Here is a 26033-nt window from a genome sequence, read left to right as displayed (position 1 = left end):
TTGGTTCTTCCTCTGATTTATGTACAATGTAGCCCATTCAAGCCAAGCCAAATCTTCAACCAAGCCCTATCCCTTTAACATATGGCTAGGGTAAGTCTTAGGTAGAAGGATTTCGTGTCAATTCCTGACTCTGTCCATAGTGTCTGATATTGCAGCGACAGTCCAGGGTGCAATACCATACACAATCTAGGGACTAGTGTGGCGCAGTTTTGAAAAGAAAGCTTAATTGATTTGTAACTCTGTGTGAGCAGGAGGCAATGTAAAAGAAGAGAGGACTAGATGAAAGGCCCACTTATTTCTCTCCTACCTTATGTTACAAGCTACATTTCTGACCTTGCAACGTGTCATGTGACATTTCCTAACCCTTCCGATTACACTGGTCTGACCCTCATGAAATGTGAAAAAACAGCTTTGAGGAGTAGGAAATCCTCCAAAGAGGTGAGGAATTAAGAGGTTAATAGCTGACACAGCAGATCATTCAGCTTCATGGACAGCACAGGAAGTCTGCCCTAAGCAGATAATTGGCTTCCTGCGGAAAGGCTTTATGCTAAAATTACTGGCATCCAGTGGCCAACCCCTCCCGACCTCATGTCATCTACACTGCCACCTCTATACACAACTTATTCAGGGAACTTGTCGTCTTACATGTGTACATATATGGAGTAAACCACTGCAGGATTTCAGAGCTACCGTACTTACAATATATACACAAGGATTTACCGTAATTGCAGAAATTTTGCCACTAAAATACATTCTATACATCCAAACTAAGTAGGTTCTGCAGCATGAGCATAGACTTACCCATCGTTCACATCTGCGTTGGTATTTCGTCCGGGAGTGTCCGCATGGGGACCCCCCTCGAACGGAATACTAAATGCAATTGCAAGCTCTGCAATAAAAGCACACAGATCCCCATATACTGTAATGGGGTCTGTGTGCTTGCCACCAAATCTCCACACAGAACATGTGGACAGGAAAGTAGTTCACAATCTGCTTTCCTGTCCGCATGATTTGTGCGGGCAGCGCGCGGCAAGTGGAAGCATCTAGGAGCCACAGAAAGCTCGAATCAAAATATGCCATGGAAGCCCGGTATACTACTCATTTGGATCTTGAATGAGGAAGTTCTTGCGACCAAAATGTCCACTACATCGATTGATCTACTATCTGTTTTTTGCATAAATACTTCTTTGTCCATGGGGCATCAACTTCTGTCATTGTGTTACCAATAAAAAAATATTTTTCTTCACTGCATAAAAAGTGTGTGCGGCAATTACTTTTGTCTTTAGGGTTGGAGAACCCAATTTTTGCCTGCACCACTGTCCTACATGAGAGAGTGCAGTACCATTGTTATTTCACACTTTGAGAATCAAAGTACAGGCAACCACGCAAAGTTGTAGATGGGGGATCACCAAGTGCGGAGACATACAGATGGTCGGAGACTAATACACTAACTGCACAGCCCCAAACGTCTTCTTATCATCAGCACAAAGACTGGGCACCAGGAGCTTCATTGTATGTGTACCCATGACCAGGTAGCTGTATGCTAGCCTTACATCACCAAATACAAGGTCAAGTGATGCATGGAGTTGTGTAAAACACACCACAACTGGTATCAGGCTCTGTTCACATCTGTGTTCGGGGATTCCGTTCTCCTCTCCACATGAAAAATGCGTAGAGAAAAGTGTCGCAAGCAGCACTTTTTTTTTGTCTCCACATTTTTTGTGCAGAAAACGAACAGAAACCACACAGACTCCATTATAGTCTATAGGGTCCACGGGTTTCCTAAGGTAACCACTTTATTTATTTATTTTATATAATGTAGATGGTGAGCCCCATATACGGCTCACAATGTACATTTTTTCCCTATCAGTATGTCTTTGGAGTATGGGAGGAAATCCACGCAAACATGGGGAGAACATACAAACTCCTTGCAGATGTTGTCCTTGGAAGGATTCAAACCCAGGACTCCAGCACTGCAAGGCTGCAGTGCTAACCACTGAACCATCGTGTTTCCCCGTAACCACTTTATGGCGATTAGGTTTTCATTCGGGGAAAATCTGAACGCAGATGTGAATCTAGCCTGGAAACTCGTTCTGAGGAATGAGACATCTCACTTCTCAATCTGGCAGGTTGATGGACAAGTCCGGGTTTGGCAGGGGAATGCTACCTGACTGACTACATTGTGCCAAATGTACAGTTTAGAGGAAGAGGGATAATGCTGTGGAGTTTGATTTTAAATGGGCTAGTTTAGGCCCCTTAGTTTCACTGAAGGGAAATACATAACCATACCCAGACATTTTCTGCAATTGTATTCCTCTGACTTTGTAGGAACACCCCAGTGCACAAAGTAAGGTCCATAAAGACAAGCATGTGTGAGCTTTGAGTTAGAGCTTGACCACCCGGCATAAAGTCCTGACGTCAACCCCAAGGAACATCTCTAGGATACTCTAGAATGGAGATTGTGAGCCAGGCCTTCTCATTCAACATCACTGTGTCTTCACTAATGCTCTTTTTCAAGGAAAAAAAAAACAAAAAAAACAACTTCAAATTATTGTCTCCGTTTTGTTCCCATAACCTTCACATCTCAGCTAGACTCACAAAAAATAAAATTAACGTCGTGCGTGTGGGGCACCGATTGCAAATATTTTTATGCACAGCCATATCCTGACCATAAAGACGGCTCCCACTGAAATCAATGGGAGCCACTCAGGAGTTTTTTTCCAGGAGCAGTTTCTTCCGGCTCCCAGAAAAAAAGAAGCCAGATGCTCATTCTTCAGGCCGAGTCGCCTCGCAATTCGGCCTGAAGATACTCCCTCCTCCGAACTAGGCCCATTCATTGGGCCTAATCCAGAGCGGAGTGCGCAGCTGGATGCTGATGCAGTGCACCGGCTTTGTCGCAGCTACCTGGCTTTTGGTCCGGAACCTGAGGCGGCCTCCGCCTCAGGTTCCGGACAAAAAAAAAAAAAAAAAAATCGCCATGTGAACTTACCCTAACAATTGCAAGTGTGAACCCAGCCTTAGAGGGTACCCCCACCTCTACACAAAGAGATAAGGTTGTATATACATGTAGCGGATTGGTACTTAAAATTATGCTGCGATTTCCTGCAATGAGAGTGGCAAACAAAGCTGCTTCATGTAAGTCTGGCTGCAGATCTGCTACAGTACAATACACAATGTGGTGATTTCATGATGGAGTTGCCATGTACATTGCAGGCACTTTACGTCTAAATTAAAGGCATCATTTGAGTTTAGATATCTATATGTATGCAAAACAAGTGCGACTAAAGGAGAACACCAAGACGTTCAGCCTTGCAGATTGTGCCACACTACTCATGTACCTGGAGAGTGCACTCACTGGGAATACTCCTCGATCCTTAGTACCAAAGCATGGGCAGGAATAAACTAATGCTGAGCCGTGCATTCAATAACTCAGTGCTGCAATTTCTGACAAATACTGCTGAATGTGCAGGAGTCATCGGATCCCCCATGGAGAACATGAGCAGCCATTGCATTACTACAATACTCTGAACATTAAGCACCAGCCCATCTGTGCCACATTACTCACACAATAGAGCCAGCATTACTGTATACAGTAATATAAAATGAAGCTAAATAACCAAGTAAACAATTCTGCACACAATGATGCCAACTCTGCAAAGACAATATATATATATATATATATATATATATATATATATATATATTTATTATACAGATTTTTTTTATAAAAGTGCATTTACACCCAATCATGAAATGAAAAGTTGTTTTCATAAGCGTTCCCCTCATTTCTGACACAGACTGGGATAAGGCATTTCTTCAACTCCCAAAATGCCCCTTGCATTTGTGTATGTGGAGGTTAAGAAAAGAAGGACAAGATACTAAATCAATAGTGAAGCAGTGTGGACCGATTACACAAAATATACCCACTGGTCTCTGAAAGTTGATGTGGAAATGGAGAGGTCTATGCTGTGTGTGAGCTGGGACACCCCTTTCTTTATATAGAACAAGTTGCTGCACAGACAGTAACGCTCTCCATTGTTCCCGGTTCCTTGTTTTCTAAAAAGCACCTCCATAGACATTTTTGGCAGTTTGAGAAACATACAACCTTCAACCATGGTCAAATGGATTCTGTAGAAAAATCAGAATAGAAGAACTGGTGGTGGAAAATTCCCACAAAACCAAAAAAGACCAAACGCGCACGCACGCACGCACGCACGCACACAGCAATGCCATATCCACTAATACAGTAATCCGTACAAAAATCCTTTACATTTTCGTCATACAATATTTGTAACCTTTTGACTGATCTGATGCTGAAGGTTACACTAACATGGACTGTCTGTCATGGTCCATCAGAGGGCCAGAACAACATAATACTGACCGTATCAGACCAGATGTCAGTTTTAAAACTGGGGGAAAAAAAAGTGGACGAAAGCACTATGCTTATAGGACTTTTTTTGTCCACTGAGATTAGGCCCGATTCACATCTGCATTCGGGCCATCCCATTCCCCTATCCACGTGAAATATGCAGAGAGAAGAGTCCTGCAAGCAGTACTTTCTCTACGCATTTTTTTTGTGCGGAAACCACATGGACCCCATTATAGTCTATGGGGTCAGCAGGTTTCCCATTATAGTCTATGGGGTCAGCAGGTTTCCTTAAGTAATCGCTTTTTTTATATGGATAAGTTTTGATTTGGGGGACCCCCAAGCGGACTCTCCGAACAAAAACCAGAACGCAGATGTAAACCAGGCCTTATGCTACCAGACTGGTGAATAGTTGTCGTACAGTTTCTCAGCATTACGTTAGTCTTTCATGTCACTTTTGCCATGTTCTCTGGGGTATTTGAGCATCTGATATATACACTTCTGGAGGAATACCAACTCCCCAGTTCCTATTGGTTTGCCTACATAGAGACATTTACTTGTGAGACATTCGCTGCTTCAGGGCATTCTTCTCCCGAGTCTCCTAACCTTCTGTAATGATGTGGCTAGGCCATAACTGAAAAGAAAGATCTTTTGAAGTGCCGTATTTTACTAGCCATGGCTGGGGCCGACTACGACTCTCCATTGTATCTTTAATCGAGTGTAATTAAAAAGCCGTCAATAAGCTGTCACTTGTGTTTAATGGAGAACTGCTCAGACCCAGCTAAAAAGGAATGACCCTCCATGCCGCTCTATAGCAGATGAAAATAACCTTACAGCAGAAATCCAGGCTCCCCTTGAAAGAGTCACCAATGTATGGCCACATTCACTGATCAGACAGAACATTAAAACCACTGGATGCTCAGTAGACCCAGGGTTGGGCCGGGACGTTACAGGTGCACATACGTTCCTTTAACACAATAGCCTGAAAATTGCCATATAGTCAATTTGACTAAACTAGACATAGTTTAAAAGAGGAAGAAAACCTTTAGACAAGTTCTACTAATAATATTCACAGGAAAAACAGAGTAACGCATACTGATCTACAATGTTCAGTACCAGACATGGTTTTTTGGCTTCTCTCATACATGTGGATTTGAGGCCCCCCTGAATCAGTGACACTTATATTTGTGTCACCAGGGGCAGGGCTAGAACACAGAATTCGCATACAGTCATTTGGAAGTTTCAAAAGAGAACACGTCAGACTATTCTATCCACCAGTCACACTATAGAAGCACCGGGGAAGACTTCCTGGGCCAAGTCACATGAATCATCTTCCTTTTAAAGCTAGAGAGGAAATTGTGAATTTGTCCATAACAGATTTTCCAAAAAACAACATACAACCGTGGGAATTTACTATTCCCTCTGCGCAGATGGAGATAGTTGTGGCAGATCTTTGGCACACAAAGAGTTTTGCACCATAGAGGCGCCTCTTTCTACATCCCACTTTCCATTTAATACAGAAAAAAAAAAAAAAAAAAAAAGAAGAGGAGACTGTGAGACAGAGATGAAGACCAGCCAGGGTCGCAAAAGATTTGTTAAAACTCTCACCATCAAACTGGTGGGAGTTATATAGGGAGTCTACAGGAATTCCTGACTGGTGTAGATTTTCATTCTGGCAGACCAAAAGCATGGCTTCCATTTGGCCTGTAATATCAGATGCTACAAACATTAAGTCCTTATTCACACAACTGTTATTCCCTTGAAAACAGGTCTGCCTGGGCACGGTATTCCCTCAAAATGAAGCAGTCTGCTCAGTAGCTCACTATGATACAGCAAGTTCAATTCACACAGTCATGGCCTATTTGGGAAGTACAGTCTGAAAATAGTCTCCGTTTCCCAGATGGACCACAGTCATGCGAAGAGCTCCTTGAACTCTGTTCACACTAGAAGATAATCAGGATGGCTACAAAGGCCCATTACAGGGGCAATTATCAAACATCTCCTCCCAGTACACCACCTCACGCAAATAGGATATATAATGAAAGTTATACAGGTACAGTAGACGAAGTCTTATCCACAGGCTATGCCATAAATATCTGGTAGTTGTGGGTCTGAAAAAGGGGAGTTGTATCTATCTCGGAGTTTAGTGCATAGCAGAGTAGTCGGCATTAGCCATTCTTACATGATGTTAAATATTATATTACAATATTCATGGAATGCATAGGGTTAATACTCTGCTGACTTCAATCTTCTAGATTTTGGTACATGGGTGCGGTTAGTGTACACTACTTTAGAGTTGTCCTTACAAAGCAACAAGATGGAAGACAAACACCTCCTCTCCTGAACATAAATAAATGACAGAGACACGTCTGGGCCATTGTGGGCGGTGGTGGTGGTCATCCATGGAGAATCTATGGCAGGACTACCTGCTGTCTTGCTCTATCATCCTGAACAAGACGTTGTGATCAGCCCAGAGTCCATCAACCAGATGATCAAGCACGAACCAAGCTGTAACTACAAGATATCCAGATGAAGAAACCCATCTATGAGCAAGCTAATAAGACATTGACTGATATTTCTGTTATTCTGGAAGTTTTCTCTGTGTTTTCCTTGGAGACATTAACAAACCGCTACATTGTTTTTATAACAAGTTGACTCTACCAATCATGTTACCTTATGAGACCTACAGTATCTCTTAACCCTTTCACTGCCAGGCACGTAGCTATACGTGCTCCCAAGGTGGCAGTTCAGTAGCCGAGGACATAGTTACTACGTCCTCCATACTAATGCCGATATCTCTGAACTGCATCAACATATCTTGATGCTTTAAAATGCATTTTAAAGAAGAGAATCTCATCTTTAAAATGATACCAGGGACTTGATGATTATACTTACAGTCTTGGAGCGATTCACTGTTGAAAATACTATTTGCCATTGAGATCCAACTGCAGATCTCAATTCCCAACAGCGTTTCAACAGTGAATCGCTCTAAAATTGTAAGTATAATCATCAAGTCCCTGGTATCATTTTAAAGAAGAGATTCTCCTCTTTAAAAAGCATCAAGATATGTTGATGCAGTCCAAAGATATAGAGCTCCAAAGTGTCCCCCCCCCCCTCCTAAGCAAGCAATTTGCAAACTTTAACAGGAAAGGGAGAGGGACACGAACAGTTCAGAAGAGAGAGAGAGAGAGAGAGAGAGAGAGAGAGAGAGAGAGAGAGAGACAGAGAAACAATCAGACTCTGTACATACCCTGTATGTGACAGCAGGAGGGGGGTGGCAGGGACTCTATTGTCCCTATTAACCCTTCTCCTGCCAATCAGAGAACATACTATACATTTGTCTCTGATTGTCACATACAGGTATAATGTAATTCCCCCCTGAGCTTTACTAGTGGGGTATTCTTATGTTATACCCCTTGAACATAACCAGGCATTTACCATTGTCCAGGTCGCAGCGCCAAAAAAAAAAAAAAGTCGCACCAAACACTTACACAACATATACATAAAGTGGCAAATAAAGTTTACATTTCACCCAATCCCTGTCTTGTCTATACCTGAGCTTTCTACCGTAAAATACGTCTCTAGTGATATCCGTTACACACTAAAATAATAGTAATAACGATCATCACTAGAGATGAACGTATAGTTTGCTAAAATTTTTATAGGGGGATGGAAAATAATATTTTTATGTAAAGTCCTATTAAAATTGCATGCGCAAAATGGGATGGCGCATTTCTGCGATTTTGGCGATTCTTTAACACCCGCCCCTGTAAATATATACATGTGTGGCATGTATGAACTCCTCACATATTGCAGTTTTATGGACAGTACATTATGTTTGCAGAAAGGGATTTCTTGAGCCGCACTTTAGTGGCAAATTTGAATTTTTGCGCAATTTTTGCTAACAATCTCTGTTTGCCGCAAAGTTGAATGAAGGTGGTTGTATATATGAACTATTAAATTGTGTTTTTATATACGGTATGCTGTGTACTCTGAAAAAAGTTAGATTTTGGTATTACAGTCACAGTTTGGTAGGTGCAGTATAGCTTTTTAACATATTAGTGAACAACAGCAAAATCCTGCTTGTCTTCGGTATTCGTGTTTTAGGGAGTCTGAGCTCTTGTTGTAGTTGATGTTTGCGGTACATATAGTATATTTACACATTGTATACACCATAAGCTATTATTTTAAAAGTATTTTGTATATGAATGTGAGATTGAACATGAGTTTTAGGTGCAAATATGTGTTTTAGCGTATTTTTTCAAAAAATTATTTGTGTTGGTCGCAAAGTTGCATGAAGGTGGATGTGGCTATCGATGACACATTAAGATATTTGTAATCTTCAGGTTGTCTTCTTTCAAAAAATATATAGGGTTTAGGGGTTCACTTACTTTTCATGGTGTGTAATCCCTACATTTTATAGGATGATACTTTTTTAACATTTCCAGCTTCAAAGCAGATTTTTGTTCCTTTCAGTTCTAGCGATTTTCTGAAGACACGTGCATGCAGGTTCAGGCCATAGTAATATGTATGAACTCTGCACATGTTGAATTCTTATTTTTAGGAGGTTTGGTGCATTTAATTTTTGTTTGGTTTCCGCTTTTAACAACTAATATACATTTATTTGCATTTTTTCATAAAACATTCACTTTAAATCAAAATTGCATGAAGGTGCCTGTTCGTATACAGTACCAAGTGGCATTCTGACAATGCTGCAGGTGTGTACTTTAAGAAAATATATAGGTATGGGGGGTTGGATGCTTTTTTAATGTTGCAATTTAGGTTTGATTTGTTCATCTCAAAACTGTGAAAATTGCTCTGCATACTGGAGGTGCAAATTTCCAGAGACCCTTGGCAGCAAAAAGGTTAAGGCTTCTCAGCACGTGATCACAAGTTTCACCAAATACTGGATATTTTACACATGACTAACTCACTGCTTAACAATGAGATTGTGATCAAGCTGCCCCCACACGCTGAAATGGGAATATCCCTTTAATAAAACTTTATGTTATAGAGTTAAAGTAAATCATCACATTACACATCACTAATATACTCACTGAGTGACAAGTTTCATTCAATTACGTGCAATACACGAGAACATGTTGTAATGATAACTCCACTGCCTGGTGCCTATAATCGTCAGAGACTTTCTCTGGAAAGATTAATCGCACTTCTGCAATATTGTACCTCCACCCTAACCATCGTAATACCTGCAAGTGGTCCTGTTACGTGGAAATTCAAAGGTTTGCTCAGGAAGGTAAGAACTCCTGAGAAGGGAGGGAGGGATTCCCTGTATCAGAGGACCTTAGGGTGCATTCACACTAAGCATACGCTGAGACGATTCTGAACATAAAACACGTTCCGAATCAGTGCGTACAAAGCAGATCCCATTCATTTCAATGGGAGCCGGCATACGAGTGCCCCCCATTGAAATGAATGGGCTGCTTTTTTACACGTGTATCACATTGAAACCAATAGGGAAAAAAGCAGCCCATTAATTTCAATGGGGAGCGCTCGTATGCCGGCTCCCCATTGAAATGAATGGGATCTGCTTTGTACGCGCTGATTCTGAACGTGTTTTACGTTCAGAATCAGTCAGTGTATACTTAGTGTGAATGCACCCTTACCCAGACACATTCAGCATTTTGTTGGAAGCATCTGAACGCCATTTCCTAGAAGAGGGCGCTACTATAGCCCTGACGCCCACAGCCACCATAGTGTAGTTTTCCACTGCTCACAGCAGATTAAACTGCAATGTGTTTTTGCCGCGATTTTTCCTGAAGAACTTTTTCGCTGTAGCCCGCCACGTGAGGCCTTAGCCTAAAAAAATTTCTCTGGACTCATTGAGTATATGGCATCAATTGAGGATCAATGGAATTCCAACACCAGGGATCCCACTCAGCAGCTATTTGAAGAGACTACAACGTTCGGGTGAGTGCTGCGGCATTGTATGGCGACTCAGCTTGGTATTGTAGCTCAATCCCATTCACACTGAGCTGAGAACAAGCCATTTGATAAGTGAACATGACGTCACCAGGCATGTGATCACTGCAAAGAACTAAATCACAGGGTCCCAAATGTCGGACCACCACTGATCTTCAAATTATGACCTATTCTAAGAATTTTACATTTTTTTTTCCAAAAATTTAAGGGGATAGTTCATCAATGATAACTTTAAGCAAAGACAGAGACGAGTCAGTGTAGCAAGGCCAGACGTTGAGAAGCCCTCCTGGAGCTGCTTAGATGACTCTTCTCCATGTTCTCAACTCAATTTTACACTCTTTTTTTAGTGGAAAGTTTAAACTCAACCAAGGGCCTGTCCGGATTACATGTGATCAATGAGCTGTGCATTGAAGTGTATAATACGTTTCAGGATAGTATTTCTGCTTCTAACACAATCTGTTAATACACCCTTACATTTTAGTATCTTCCATGAGAGCGCACCAGTGTTTCACCAGGAGACGTGTGTATGTGGCTTGTATTCTACTTACTGTTACTGGACTTCAGGTCACGATGAATGACTGGGACAATGGCTTCATCATGTAAATAGTTCATCCCCCTGGCGATCTGTACAGCCCAGTTTACAAGTATATCTGGTGGAATCTTCTTCCCAGAAAGCACCCTATTCAATGAGCCACCTCGGGCAAATTCCATGATCAAACATAAGTTGGGCTCCTTCAAGCACACCCCTCTCAAGGCAATAATGTTGGGGTGATTGAGCATTGCAAAGAGTTTGGCTTCCTGCCGGACATTCTCAATGGTCTGGCTGATATCTTCATCGGGGTCATGGCGTGCAGCTTTAACGGCCACTTCCTCATCTCCCCAAATGGCACGGTATACTTTTCCAAAGCCTCCAATCCCAATAATTTCCTCCAGTAACAGCTCATTAAAGTCAATTTCTTGTACTGTGAAGCGATGAGAGAAAAGGGGGGGAGGAAATAAATAAATTGGAATATACTGAAATTGTCACTGATTATATATTAAGAAAAAAACAAACAAACCTGACAACAGAATAGTCAAAGTGAAAGGACACAAATGAAGTTTTTGAAATTTTTATGTATATAATAAACATTTCTCTTTATATAAGGCCAGTTGCAGGCGATCGTACTGTGGGTCAGTGTGCTATCCATGTATTTCACGGATAGCACACTGAACCATTCTTTTCTATGGGCCCGTACACATGACCGTAATTTTCAGTCTGGGCTGCATCAGATAGGACAGGTCCTATTCCTGTGGCTCCTATTCATTTAATTAATTGAGCTAGAGAAGCATGGCCTGTGCACGGGTGGCACACACGGACATCCCCTTGTCCCCCATGTGCAGCCTAGGCTTGTAAATCACAGCAGGCCAGTTGCAGCACAGTTGTCTGCAACCGGCCTAAGGGGGGCATTCAAACTTGCGCTCCTGTGCACCCCGTGTCATTCCGCCAGGTTTCCATCCTAAGCCCTGGAGAAACTGCATAGGGAACGGCGTCCCAGCAGTCAGTTTTAAAACTCATTCATTTGAATGGGTTTTTAAAGCAAACCGCCAGTGTCCGCCCGCAGCCTCTCCACCTGCAAACTGTTTTTTTTTTTGCACGGACACAGTCAGACATTTAGGACTTTGTGTCCAGCCAAAAAAAAAAAAACAAACAAAAAAAAAAACACTGTTTCCCGGCAGAAAGGCTGCATATGGACACTGGCGGGTTTGCTTTCAAAACCCATTCAAATGAATGATTCATTTAAAACTGACCGGCGGCAAGCCGTCCCCTACGCAGTTTCTCCGGAGCTTAGGATGGAAACCTGCCGGAAAGACACAGGGTGCATAGGGGAGCAAGTGTGTAAAGAAAGAAAGACAGAAAGCTTGACATGAATGCATGGAAAATGGCATCAATATGCCCAGATGAACAACTCTGCACTAGTTGTGAATCTTGAATAGTAAAATATACATTTTTGCAACGTATTAAAATGTAATGCATCAGATAGGCAAAATGCTCTTCAGCAAGAAAACATCTGGCACGATTTCCATTCTGTTGCCAATATGTAGTGAACCCTATGTGCTGGCGCAGCATTATGAAGCTTCTCCTTGGATTATATATTCTGACACTATAGATGATTAATGATGTTCACAAACTGGAAGGAAAAAATTTACACATTTTTCATTTACCAGTCCGAGAAACTGACACGGACATAACATGAGAGATATTCAAAGACAACGTACACTATTAGGAGGGCCCTGGCAAATTGTGTATTTAAAATATATATATATATATATATATATATATAAATATATATAAATTTTGGAATATTGCTATGCTACCATATTTTCTGCCACTTAAAATCTAATATAAGTAACTAAAAGATGCCTGTAGTGTGGCCGCGTTTTAGTGTCAAACAGCTGAGGAGTTGTGAGTAAGTAAAAATATGGATGGCCCAGATAAGAGACACCTCCAACGCCGTACATGATAAGACACATCACATGGCATCCACACCCTTATGAATAAGGCATCACTCGACAGCAGGTTATACGAAACTAAACCCTATTACCAGTATACTGGCATTGTCAACATAAAGGGGTTGTCTCAGGATATATGGATCTTAGTGGGAAATATACTTCCTTTTACAAACCTGCTACTTTTTGGAGTATCGGGAACTGGGCAACCCCTTTAATTGTGTTACGTATGGCAGTAAAAGTGAAATTGTTCTAAAAATTCCTTTAAATTATTGTCCTGTGGGATAAATCTGCAGCATTCTGCCTTTCCAAAATGTATTCCGCATGTTCGACATAAGACCGTAGCCGTGAGCTATTCCTCTGTGATGTATGTGCTGGGGTAAGGTCAGAGGCGCAGTATGAACAGGAAACAATGCACACACTGAACAAAGCCAAATCCCCATACCATGAAAAGGGAGGAGGTTTCCTCCTGTTCGAGCCACAAGGTGTGGAAGCCATTTACAATGGGAGGCCAATCCAGTAAAAATCAACACAGGGCGTGTATTCATGTGTGTGTCACCATGTCTGAGATTAATCGCCTCTGAACTCCTGATCCGGACAAAAACATTCCTTCTGTGGCCGGTCTGCTGCCGAAATACTCAGGAACATTGTGTTAGCTTACTGTGCATTTATTATAGGGGGTTCTACAGGAACACAATAATAGGACATATGTTCTGTACGGCTTTATGGTGCTGTATTCACTGCAGAAATATTATTTCCAATGTAAAGGGTTGTGGTTGCTCTGTGGTAATACGGCTAAATTTTATTAACTCTATAGGATGCCTTTAGACAGGCAATACACCTAAAATGGATAGTATAAATAGAGATTGGCATTGTACTACAAATACCATACAATGTCACTTATGCCAAGGTCACATTAGCGCAGTTGTGTCAGTTGTTCTGATCCATTGCAGGACCAGAACAACGGACAAAGGCTGCTAGTACAATGGACACCAACCAATGTCAGACGTCCGTTTTTTGAAACAAATCGCTGGATAAAAACTCAGACTTGTAGCTCTTATTTTATCCAGTGATTTTTAGCGCTCACTGAGATACAAATGAAGGCACCAGCACAGATGTGAGCCCAACCTTACTGATGTTAGGTGCACCAGGTCCTACCCCTCTGGCCTCCTCTGCACACAGCTACCATTCAGTTTACTTACTTTCAGAAGCACCATTGCTGTATTCAGACATGGCTGGTGATGGAGGGTCATGTGACTCACTATCAGAATTCTTGACTGACCAACAATGCTGGAAGCAGTGCGCATGCGCTAGACACTCTACCCAACTGCAGGGTTAGTCATCGGAGGCCACTGAAAGATAAGTTTGGTCGCACAACCTTCCATCAGCAGCCATGTCTGGATGAAGCAATGGAGCTTCTGTAGGGCTAAGGCAACATGGTGACTTTGGCCACGACTCACATGACCAACAAATACCATTTCAACCAGTGACTCCTTCACTAATGTAAGTGACCTAGGGGATGCTGCAATGACTTCTAGTATGGGGAGACAAGCAATTTTCACATTTTCTATACCCAAGTGTCAAAGTAGTCATGCGGCCCTAGCCTTAAGCAGAATGGCATCTGGGGTGCAGAGGAGTCCAGATGGACAGGACCTGAAGCATCTAACAAGTTGGTTTTTGCAGCACAGAGTAGAATTAAAGAGGACCTTTCATGGTCCGGGGCACAGGCAGTTCTGTATACTGCTGGAAAGCTGACAGTGCGCTGAATTCAGCGCAATGTCTGCTTTCCTGATCTGTGACCCGGGTAAAGAGCTATGAGTCCCGGTACCGTAGCGCTTTACAGTCAGAAGGGCGTTCCTGACAGTCAGTCAAGAACGTCCTTCTTCACAGCAGCGCCTATTGCGCTGTACAGTGTGAGCGGGGAGGAACGCCTCCTCCCCCTATTCACAGTGCTCGTCCATAGACTAATATTATCAGGAGGGGACGGGAGCGTTCCTCCCCGCTCACACTGTACAGCGCTATAGGTACTGCTGTGGAGAAGGACGTTCTTGACTGACTGTCAGGAACGCCCTTCTGACTGTAAAGAGCATCAATATTGAGATCAGAACTGGCGCTAACCGAATGTTACTGTGCATGGAGTAAGGGGCTGTGTAACATGTAGAGAAAGGGTAGGGGAGGGTCACTTCAGATAGTTCTCTCTCGGACACCATATAAACTTGCTTTTGGAGTCATATGAAAGAGATACACTAAAGTGATAGTACTTCTTATATTTCCAGAGATATTACTAGATGGAAAAGCAGCCAGGATTAGCAAATTTATATGTAGCTGTATGATATAAAAAGAAAATATTCAGTATAGCTTATTTATCCATTGAAATGTCTGCATAGTCTATGCAGAGAAGTCCAGGAGCCAGTCCTATCAGTGACTTACAGCCATTTCTGTATGCACAGTCGTAGATGGGAGGCTGTCAGTCACTAATACAATCACCCCCTGGACTTCTCAGCATAGAAAGAGCTCAGCTCAGTCTGCTTAGCATCTACTTCTCTATAATACGCTGCCGTACAGCTCGAACTGCATCTTCCTTGTGTTAACTTCCCTTTAAAAGTTCAATTGCAAGTGTTTACACAAAAGCAATTTGAGGATGATAGCAAATATACTTCTACTTTTAAGAAAATGTTATATGCGGACAATGAAAAATTGTCACACTATAGCAACTGATGGGACATCACAATGATCACACAGACTTAAAACAAGCCCTACACTATGAGGCTCCTTCACCGACGTGCCCTGCAGTGAATTACACCACCAGCCCATTCACTTGAACTGAAGTCCCCTTCAGTGGGTTGAGAAAGACAAGTCTGTGTAGGAGAAATGCTGAAGGTGGAGCTTACGGATCATAGTGTTATAGCATATTGTCTGGTATGGTATGCTGTAACAGAACGGGAAAACCCAAAGATCTAATACAAGGTCAAACTTCTAAGACCCTGATTTGCAATATTCCCTTTCTATTGTCTTTTTGCCCTGTTAGGGAAAGCTCAGACGGAGTATTTTGGACAGGAACCAAATACGGGTAGCCGCAACTGAATGCCGCTGTACCGCACCGGCATCCAGTCGCGCACTCCGCTCCAGATTAGGCCCAACGAATGAGCCTAGTCAGGAGGGAGTGTCTTCAGGCCGAGTCGTGAGGTGAAACAGCCTGAAGAATGAGCATCTCACTTCTTTTTCCCAGAGCCGTAATAAACGGCTCCCATTGATTTCAATGGGAGCCGTCTTTTTGGTCAGGATTTTGAGGCAGATACGGCCTCAAAATCCTGACCAAAATACTCCATCTGAACTTACCCTTATTGTTCCTGAAAACATATGAATAATGTGCATATAAAGGCCTCATGAACAAGACAGCAGTTTATTCCAGTATGATTTGCGCAATCGTGGATAACATTCAGGCCCATTCTTTTCTATGGCCCCATAGACATATCTGTCATTTTTGCAGCTGCAAAAAGTCTCAAAATATGGAGCAGGTCCTATACCTATCCATTTTTACAACTCTGCACATTCATTAAAGTGAGTGGGTCAATGAAATGTGCGCCATCTGTTTTGTTTTCACTGACCCTTGTTTGCCTCAGACAGGAATCAGACAGGGCAGACTCACAGTGGGTTTTCCTCTGAGGACTCGCAAGACGCATTTTGGTATTGGGATGAAATCCCTTTCTCAAGTGTGTAGACACTTGAGAAAGGGATGTCATCCCACTAACGCATTGTGTGTTAACCCAAAGAAATTAAGGATTTTATTTTGGACCAGCGTTCTCCCTGCCTCTTCTCCTCCGCACATCTGATGATCCAGACGTGTAAACGAGTTTACTGAGTTCTCGGGGCCAGCAGCTGCTTACTGGGGTCCATAAGCACGTTAAGCTTTATTACCAATATGTAAACAGGTACTCGAAGCCCCAATGCAGAGCACTGCTGAATATGCCGCAAGTCCCATTCCTCTGCCGACGCTCTGACTCTAGTTCATGTACTGTACAAACAGGAGTAGTAGAGTGGAGTTGGTGACATCACAAAAAGCCAAAGCATCAGCAGGGAAGGCAACATGCAGGGACCTCCAGAACCCCGCTGCACTCTGCAAATGTAAATCCTCAGGGCTCAGGGGACCAGCCTATATATTAGTAATAAAGCTTAATGCAGTAAGTGCACTGTTAAATGGGTTACGCTGGGAAAAATATCACTTAAAATGACCTTTCCAGCGTCTAATATGTAAAATAATTTGTCCAACCCAGGACTATGGTCACCTCCAAGCTGTCCATACAAAGTGGAATCAGGCATGTTGGATTTCAGCTGAACGTCCAAGTTTATGGGGCAGCTTAGTCACAATTACCAGCTTTTACAAGGTTAATACCAACTTATAAAGTGATGGCATATGGTTAGGATATGCCATCACTTTACGATAGGTGAGGTCTGATCTGTGATTTTTGCTGCGCCCCCTTCTAAGTTTTCCCAGCACAGCAGAAGTTTTGGCCACTTAGCTGTGCAACAACTGCAGTAGGCCCATTTACTTGTATGGGACCGAGATAAAGCTCCTCTGCATAGAGGAGGACAGATGGCAAGAGGAAAACTGAAGGTTGAACAGTGCTACACCAATGTTTAAACCCCTATTTTTTTTTCCCCCTCATTGAGGCGAGTTCTTAGAAAACTGACCCCTATTAATCATAAAGCATATAAATCATAAACCATGTCCTAGTAGTAAGTCACTTAACAAGGATATGGAGACTCCCTTCCCCACCTTTTAGGGGCCACATATTACCTGTGCATCCTGGACTAATCTTGGTCTGAAGACCAGAACTCCGTGCATCAACTTTATTTAGGATGCTAGTAGTCCCTGCCTCCCCATGACTCTACCTACTGTCCTGTACTTTATCTATTGCGAGACAGTAAAGCCACGGAGAGGCAGGAACTCCTAAAATCAAGGATGACAATTGTGCAAGGTGTCTTAGTCTATGAACCAAATTTGGTCTGCATGGGGCCTTAGGGTCCACACTAACGGACATAGATGGCAGAAGGCAAAAATCAGATATGGTGTTAATTTTTTTCTATATCTGTCATCAGATCATATGTTATATGTAAACTAACCGATTCTCCATTTGGGTGGTCACTGTGCCCATAGAGAATTAGATCCAGTTTACATTCAGTTTTACAGAGACCATACTTACTGTTTTAGACATTTGGACGGATTTTAAAATACTCTAAATTATTCAGAGGCACAGCAAGAAATGGTGAGAGGTCCTCTTTAAAGGGAATGCCCAAGTTGATCTAATGACCTTATCCTTATAAGGTCATCAATATAAGCATGTTAGGAATGTAACACTAAGCACCCCCAAGATCAGCTGCGGCTGCCAGAGCATCACACTATACAGAGACAGAAGCAGCTCTGTACACTGTGCAATGGCTGTGTGACCTTATTACAAATCCACTCCCATCCATTTGAAGAGGTAATAAGCAGTGCCTCAACACAGTGTATGGAGCTGTCCACATCTGGCGCTGTAGCTGACCTGCAGGGGTGTGAGGCAGACCCTCATTGATCCGTTCATGGTGATCTATAAGCAATCAGTGTCAACCCTTTAATATCGCAATGATTGGTGGCGCTGCATGTCATCTGAACATACACATTACACACCTATCCTACGGTTATGTTACCTGGTTCATCTAGTCACATATGGCTTAGCTTTACAGTGCACATGTACCAAACTAGGAGACAGAACATAGCTGCTACCAGTGGAGCCTTATGTTATCTCCCCACAAATAAAAGGATCAGGTAGTAGGAATCCCTCTGCCCAATCCTTATCTCCTCAAACATCAAGTCAGAGGGTCCGAAATAGGCAGGTCCGGCCAAGAGGCCAGCTTAAAGGTCCTTTTACACTAGCAGATACTCTTCTGATAATAAGAGCCGATCACTGTTATAGCAAGTTGACTAGTGCCTCTTTAGCTCTAGTTACTCATCTGTACTGTATGTGAATGTATGATTATTAGTGAGATCATCTGAAATGTGCATTTTCGTTACAGTCAGTAGCACATCCAGTTTACACGAAAAGATGGGCTGCCAACCAATAGTTTTCAAGTTCATAAAAGGTTTGACTGAGGATGGACAGTTTTACCCAGACAGTGATCAGCAACAAAAGTTACTACTACGGTTTGGCCAATTATAAGCCCCTGTAAAAAGTAAATATTGCAGTTAAAGATCATAATAAGCTACAAATCTGTGCATAATACATTTCTACAGAGAATACACTACGTGGCAGTAAAGACAATCAATAACACAGGCTTAATGCTGCAGACCTCAAATTCACTGCAAAACACAAATATCCTTACACTGTAGAGCAGAAGCCGGGCAGCAGGGCAGTTCTTCCACTCGTTTGCCTTGTAGTTTACTGGAGAAGCTCTGAGTTCTCGTCACATAATTGCTAGGAAAGATGCCCACCCGATCTTGGATTTTTCCAGTCCACCAACCCTCATCACCAGACACACGCGAGTCCTTGGAGAGCACTTGAACCAAGTCACCCAGACGAAGGGTCAACTCATCCTCTGCAGAGGCCTCATAGTCAAACACTGCAGTCCAATACAAAGGGTTTGAGAGCGAGTCAGAAGGTTGCCCTCCAATGCCTCCAGCACCTCCTCCACCACCACCACCCCCATCATACTCCTCCAAAAACTCCTGTCTAGTGGGAGTACTCTCTCGATCATCCTGATCTTCTTCATCTTCTGCAACCAATGGTACTGGTAATACTGATGCATTGGATATTCCTCTTGTCACGCCAAAGGACGCTTTACTGCTGCCAGGCAGGGAGAGCAGAGATCTGAGGGGCTCCATTGAAGCGATCCATAGGTGAAGCTGGGTGTATGGAGCCTTGTGCCCATGCACTGCACTTCATAGGCTGAAAGCAAGTCTGAGAAAGTGGTAAATCCTTACAAAGTCAAGGAGAAGGCTTGAGTCTGGCACATGTACAATTGGCACTGTACCCAATGTAACACTGACAGGTGTCGATTAGGGTCTCCAGATTCAAGCAGTGCTGCAATAAAGGCTACTCCACATGAGCAACCCCCAAAGTTTCCAGATCTTAGGTGTGGAATTTTAGCAGAAGTGTAGCAACAAAGTTACCATTCCTTAGACTGGGGGTCACAGCATTGTAGACTGCACTGATAGATGCTAGTGCTGTACAGAGATGGTAGATGCAAGATGAGAGTCTGCAGCATGCACCAGAACAATGGCTGCAGCATCAGGGACACCTGGCTGGGAGGATCCAGATCGTGCACAGCAGCGGCTATAGTTACCAGCATGGGTGCCCCAATCCGCAGGATACACGGGGCCTACCGCTGTCAGGTGCTAAGATGCCCAAAGCTCCTTAGGAAGCAGAACTTGCTCAGGATACTGCCGTAAAGAGAGGAAGCTGGCCCAGTCCACTCCCACCTATGCAGCAGAGTTCAGCACTTCACTTTCCTCATAGACTAGGCACCGAGAGGCTGACCCGCAGCATCTCCTCTCTCCCCTGCGCCCGCTATCTGCTGCCCGCACCCATCCGCCCGGCACCCCCACACCTCCTTCTTGTCAGGGGAAAGAGGGAAGGAAGCTGATAGATTGCGAGCCGCTCAGTCATCTCATTGGTGGACGCCGCCGTCCATCAATCCATCTCCTCACTCTGATTGGATAACGCTTCAACCTATTGTTCACGCCTCCTGCCTTCAAACCTGCTGACCCTCAGATCCTTCTTTTTTTTTCTTTTTTTTTTTCTAAACAAAGCTTTAATAGTATTTTACATTTGTTACAGAATACAAAGAAGTGAAACAGAATGTGGGAGAAACAGAAGTATTTGTGGGAGATATTCGTTGTTATTGTCTTTTTTTAATGCATCATTGAGATGTAATGTAATATACTATAATGTACTCTAGTGCAATGTATTATAATGTACAATAATAATAATAGATTTTATTTATATAGCACCAACATATTCCGCAACACTGTACAATTTGTGGGGACAAAAAGATACATATTATACATATTGATATATACATATACATATTGACATATACATATTGATAATCAATTCACACAATGTACTATATGGACCGCCACCGAGCACTAGCACAGGGACCGTCATGTAAGGATGAGTCTGAATGGAGTCATGCATGTGCGCTATATACTCTGCTGTCTTCATCAGTCTTATAGATGTGCGCTATATACTCTGCTGTCTTCATCAGTCTTATAGACTTCTGAATGGAGCAGCAAAGAGCATGCGCGACCACTGCTATATTCAAACTTTATCTTACAGGGCGTCCCACTGATCAGGCATTGATCATTTATCCTGTGGATGGGTTATAAATGTCCATTATGGCAAATCTGTATATATGAAAGATCTAATGTAGTATATAAGGCAACTTGATTTAGATAGCACTATTATCTAATATGAATAGGATCAGACACTGGGTAGTATCATGGCCACTAAGGTCTATAGTAGTCCACTTTGAATCCTATATCCCAAAATGCTTTCATTCTTATCAAGTAAAGTATGTTGTCCTGAATGTTATATACAGTCATCGTTAATAATATTTCCTCGCTACCTCCACAGGACATGTGCCGTATCGCTGTTATGTACTGCACAATGATTAAACACAGAGCAGAGGAGTTATCTGATACCAGAGATGCCGGCAAGGCCACAAACATGGTAAATGGCGAAGACAATATATAGTCACGATAAACACATAACAATAGTGCTCCACATATTATATATTACATGGGCCATATTCCTAATTATACAAGTTCCATTATATTCCATATTGGGTAACAGTACATCGCATTACATAAATAGTGCTCAGACCCACCAATTTCTGTAAGACTAGCCAACTATCTAATGGTGGATTTCACACACGCATGATCTTTGGTTCACAATGGAGATAAGTCACCCCCAAACTCCTGATTTCCCCTCTCCCATAACCAACTGTATACATGTATATGATGGGGGCTAGCTGCCTAGGCTTTTGTTTGTGTATATACTGTATTATTTCCTATATAAAAGTCTACAAGTATTTAATTCTGGCCTGTAATTATTGCTCCAAGTTACTATGAAGGTCCACTATGGTCATAGTCACAGACATCTAGTATGTGACCACTTTACAAAGTGATATATACAGATAAGTTCTGGCACTAGTTCATAAAACAGATGACTTGGAGTTGAAAAGGATAGAAGAATATCTAAAATAATAAGAAGCATAGAGTATATTAACATGCCTGTACACTTATACTAAGCTTGAGGAGAATGGATGAATTAGATGACAGTTTAGCCTGGTCTTGAAAGACGTTGGCCTTGCAATTTTTGGCCGACATACTAACAACTGTTCCCAGTAAAGGACACCACTTCTGGCGTGAGCGTGTGAAAATGGAGACCAGACTAATTCTTCACACTTTTCCACTTCCTCTGCACCCCATTTTACCATTTTACCTAAGGCATCTTCCACTTTCTCTCAGCTGTGTTTAGTGGTGAATAACATTGAGCAGCTGCGGCTGGTGGTGCATTCTCTACCCCAGAAATTGAATTGGGCAGCTCTGGAGGAGCAAACACATAAGATCATAAGTGAGGAGCAGTTTCAGCACACGCTCTATGACCAGCTGAAGAGTGCTGTGGCGTGCCTGGATCGGGAAATTCGAGGTGTAGTGCAGGCTCTTGCTCAAACAGTAAGTTCCAGCTTGTATCGACCAATTTTATTCCGTGTCTTCTACAATTTTTTTATTTATACTTTTACTTCATTACAGCTGGACTCCGGAATTGCCAAACACTTTCATTCCATAGCGAATGAAAGTGATTCCCGGGATCCCAATGATGTGAGTCTCTGTTCTAGATAGCTCTTCTTATGCTGGGTTCACATTTGCATTCTGTGTCTGGCCACCTCAAATCTGTCAGGAATCGCCTGCAAGCCTGACGTTTTGACCAGTGATTCCAATTAAAACTAACGGACACCCGACAGATTGTTGTCAATGGGATTTCTCGGGCCCCGGTCGTGTCTGCTCTTTGTGAACCTAGCCTCATTAATCTGTGTGTCATGTTCTTATTCTACCAGAGTATACTTTTAATAATTTTTACCTGGAAAACCCCTTTGAGGGTAATATGGGCCCCGGGCACAGGCAAGAAACCGTACCAAGGGTGTGTGGCCCTGGGCAAAATTAAAAAGTGGGGCCCCAAATGATAACATTTTCAACCTACAACACATTCACATTCAGTCAATTCAGTGGGTTGTACTGATGATCTTTGACGCTTCTAGGGGTATTCCTGGGGTATTTAAGATCATTTGCACAACAAGGCAAATGTCCTCCCCAGCACAAAAATTATTTATACACATAGAGTTATTAATACTTATTTTTTTTTAAAAAAAAAAGGTCTGTTAGTGCTTTTAGTGGGTTAATAAGTGCACCTAAATACCTTTACGATTGTTTTCAATGATTTCTATGTTTCTCTGGGAGCTCCTGTCATCTTCTGTATTTGTTTACATGGTGTCGCTTCCTGTGCTTCTATCCTACAACTACCATAATGCTTTGCTCCCTCCCCTTCCCTCTCTCACTCACTCACTCACTCCCTCACACCCCCTCCCTGTCTCTCTAGCTAGCCCGCCCATTACTCGCCCTTCCGTCAGGATTTTTTACTTTCCTGATGGAAGAATGCACGCAAAAGTAACACACGACAGAAGAAAGCGTCTACCGTGTCGTTTCCATTATAGTCAATGACAAGAGGCACACAAGGAAGGGGCTGCACCTGACTCCGTCACAATATCGCTGGTAGAGTCTGTTACTTTCATCCTATGACGAATGTCAGTAATGAGCATTCACAACAGTAGTGTGAACATCCCCTTATTAATGTGTGTAGTGAGCAGTCATGCAGGTGGTGTCAGCATCACAGTCACTTTGCTCTGTATTTCATCTTTATCTCCTTGATTTCAGACCACATTGAGGAAATGTACTCATTTATTAGACTATCACATGGACATCCCATAGGAATAAAGACATGGAAACAAAGATAAAAGGGGGAATTGACATTTTATTTATAGCTAATACTGGAACAAACAGGGAATTTACTTAATGTACTGTACCTGGTTATTGTATCATTCTATATTACCGTATATACTCGAGTATAAGCTGACCCGAATATAAGCAGAGGCCCCTAATTTTACCACAAAAAACTGGGAAAACTTATTGACTCGAGTATAAGCCGAGGGGGGTAAATGCAGCCGCTACTGGAAAATTTCAAAAATTAAAATGGTCGGAGTTTTTGGGTGCCGTAGATGCTGGGTGATGGGAAAGGGGAGTTGGTGTTTTGGTTGTCTGTCTGCCCCTTCCCTGAGCTTGAGGACTGTTTTTTCTTCCCCCACTTGGAATTCAGTCTGGCTGAATATAGGGTATCTGCAGTGCTCCTATTAACCCCTTCCCGACAGAACAGGAGCACTGCAGATACCCTATATTCAGTAGACCGGGCACTTTCAGACACAGGGATACCTAATGTGTATGTGTTTTGCAGTAATTTTGTACCTTTGTACCTTTGTATGTACTCTAGGGAAAGTGAGAGTGATTTAGAACTTTTTTTTTTTTTTTTTTTGCACTGTTTTATGGGTGATTCTATACATTGATATTGTGGCAGGTCATAGACACCCCCCCCCCTAAAAAAAAAAAAAGGTTTTTTTTTTCGGATCCGAGTATAAGCCGAGGGGGGCTTTTTCAGCACAAAAACTGGGCTGAAAAATTTGGCTTATACTCGAGTATACTCGAGTATATACGGTAATAAAAATCTGTTCTAATACTATATTTATATATCTGTTTGTGTCAAACTAAACTTATTTATAGACTGTGTTGATCCAGAGGAAGGCAAAAAAAAACCTTGAGGAAAGAGCCAATTGTCCTCATGTAAGGGGGAAATTCCTTCCCGACCCCAAATATGGCAATGACTATTACACTAAACCTATTTAAGGCTGCGTTGATCGAGAGGAAGGCAAAAACCTTTTTGAGAAGTGAGCCAATTGTCCTCAAGGGCAAAAATTCCTTCCGGACCCCAAATATGGCGATTAGATCATGTCCCAAGATCAAAGCCGATATCTAAATATAACTTCTATCTATCTATCTATCTATCTATCTATCTATCTATCTATCTATCTATCTATCTATCTATCTATTTTTCTATCTATCTATCTATCTATCTATCTATCTATCTATCTATCTATCTACCTAGTTGTATCTGTGTGTATCTATACTTTTCTGTCTACCTATCTGCATGTCTATAAGTGTATCTATGTGTCTATACTTGTATCTATGTATCTATACTTATCTATACTGTGTATAACTTACCTGGCCCATGCTGAGATGTACACATGCACAGGCCACTCCTGGGGTCGCGGGCAGTCTTCAGGAGGTAGTGATGTCTCATGCCAGCCAGATATTAGAGGATGTGGTCAAGGTCCAGGACAACACCTTGATGGAAGATCTGCAACATTGGGATGTTTAGAGAGGATGTCGCAGGCAGCCCAGGTCTCTTCCAGCAGCAGAGGTGTGGGTCAGGAGGTACAACGTTCTGGGTATTAGGCACGGGCTGATCCTGCAAGACACAAGAGGGAACACTAACATATTATGAATATAGACAAGTGAACTCATATAATAGGATGACTTGTATTCTGAGTAGATTTCTACCTGATATGTAAAAGTGTGAATTTCTACGATGATCGAAGCCTATCATTCTTATGTGTCAATATTAAGAGTTTTGCAAGTTTGCTAGTCATATAGACAAGGTTGTTAACCAGATTTACTAACAGGAGACATCACTGAGGAGCGGATGACTCCAAGACTTTAGTTATTTTGCAGGAAATGTTCTTTATTAGAAACGTTCCCAGGTGTGTGAGATTCAGTTACAATGTTTGTATATAATGGTTGGAGCTCTGTGTATATAAGTATGCATAGGTGTATAGGTGTGTGTAGGGGACACTCACCAGAGGGTCATGGATGCCTTCACAATCGAGATGTTTCCATGATCCTAAGAAGAAGCAGAGACATAGTAATTGGCAGGAGCAATGAGAATAAAGGACAGGAGGGAGAAGACTATGGAAAGAGCCTCACCAGGAAATTCTCATGTATTCTCATGAACATCATCACTAGACAGGAGAATCTTACCGGGTCCAGCTTGGTGACATGTACGAAAAATCAGACGCAGGGTGAAGGGTCTGT

At 42.4% G+C, this 26033-nt stretch overlaps 1 protein-coding gene across 1 annotated transcript in view; it reads right to left on the bottom strand.

Annotated features, from left to right (window-relative positions):
• The window catches only part of MAP3K9 (mitogen-activated protein kinase kinase kinase 9), a 40432-nt gene extending 20064 nt beyond the window's left edge, over positions 1-20368 (bottom strand). Inside the window, exons 1-2 of the mRNA XM_075282841.1 lie at positions 19157-20368; positions 10858-11271 (exon numbers count right to left, since the gene is read on the bottom strand). Of these exons, the coding sequence (XP_075138942.1) occupies positions 10858-11271; positions 19157-19655 (913 nt within the window). The 5' untranslated portion in view covers positions 19656-20368. The remainder of the gene's footprint in view (positions 1-10857; positions 11272-19156) is intronic.
• Positions 20369-26033: the final 5665 nt, after the last annotated feature.

This window comes from Leptodactylus fuscus, chromosome 7 (genome assembly GCF_031893055.1).
Source record: "Leptodactylus fuscus isolate aLepFus1 chromosome 7, aLepFus1.hap2, whole genome shotgun sequence".
In the NCBI taxonomy this organism is placed as follows: Eukaryota; Metazoa; Chordata; class Amphibia; order Anura; family Leptodactylidae; genus Leptodactylus; species Leptodactylus fuscus.
The sequence above is the reverse complement of the archived record's forward strand: the minus strand, read 5'-3'. Positions and strand labels throughout refer to the sequence as shown.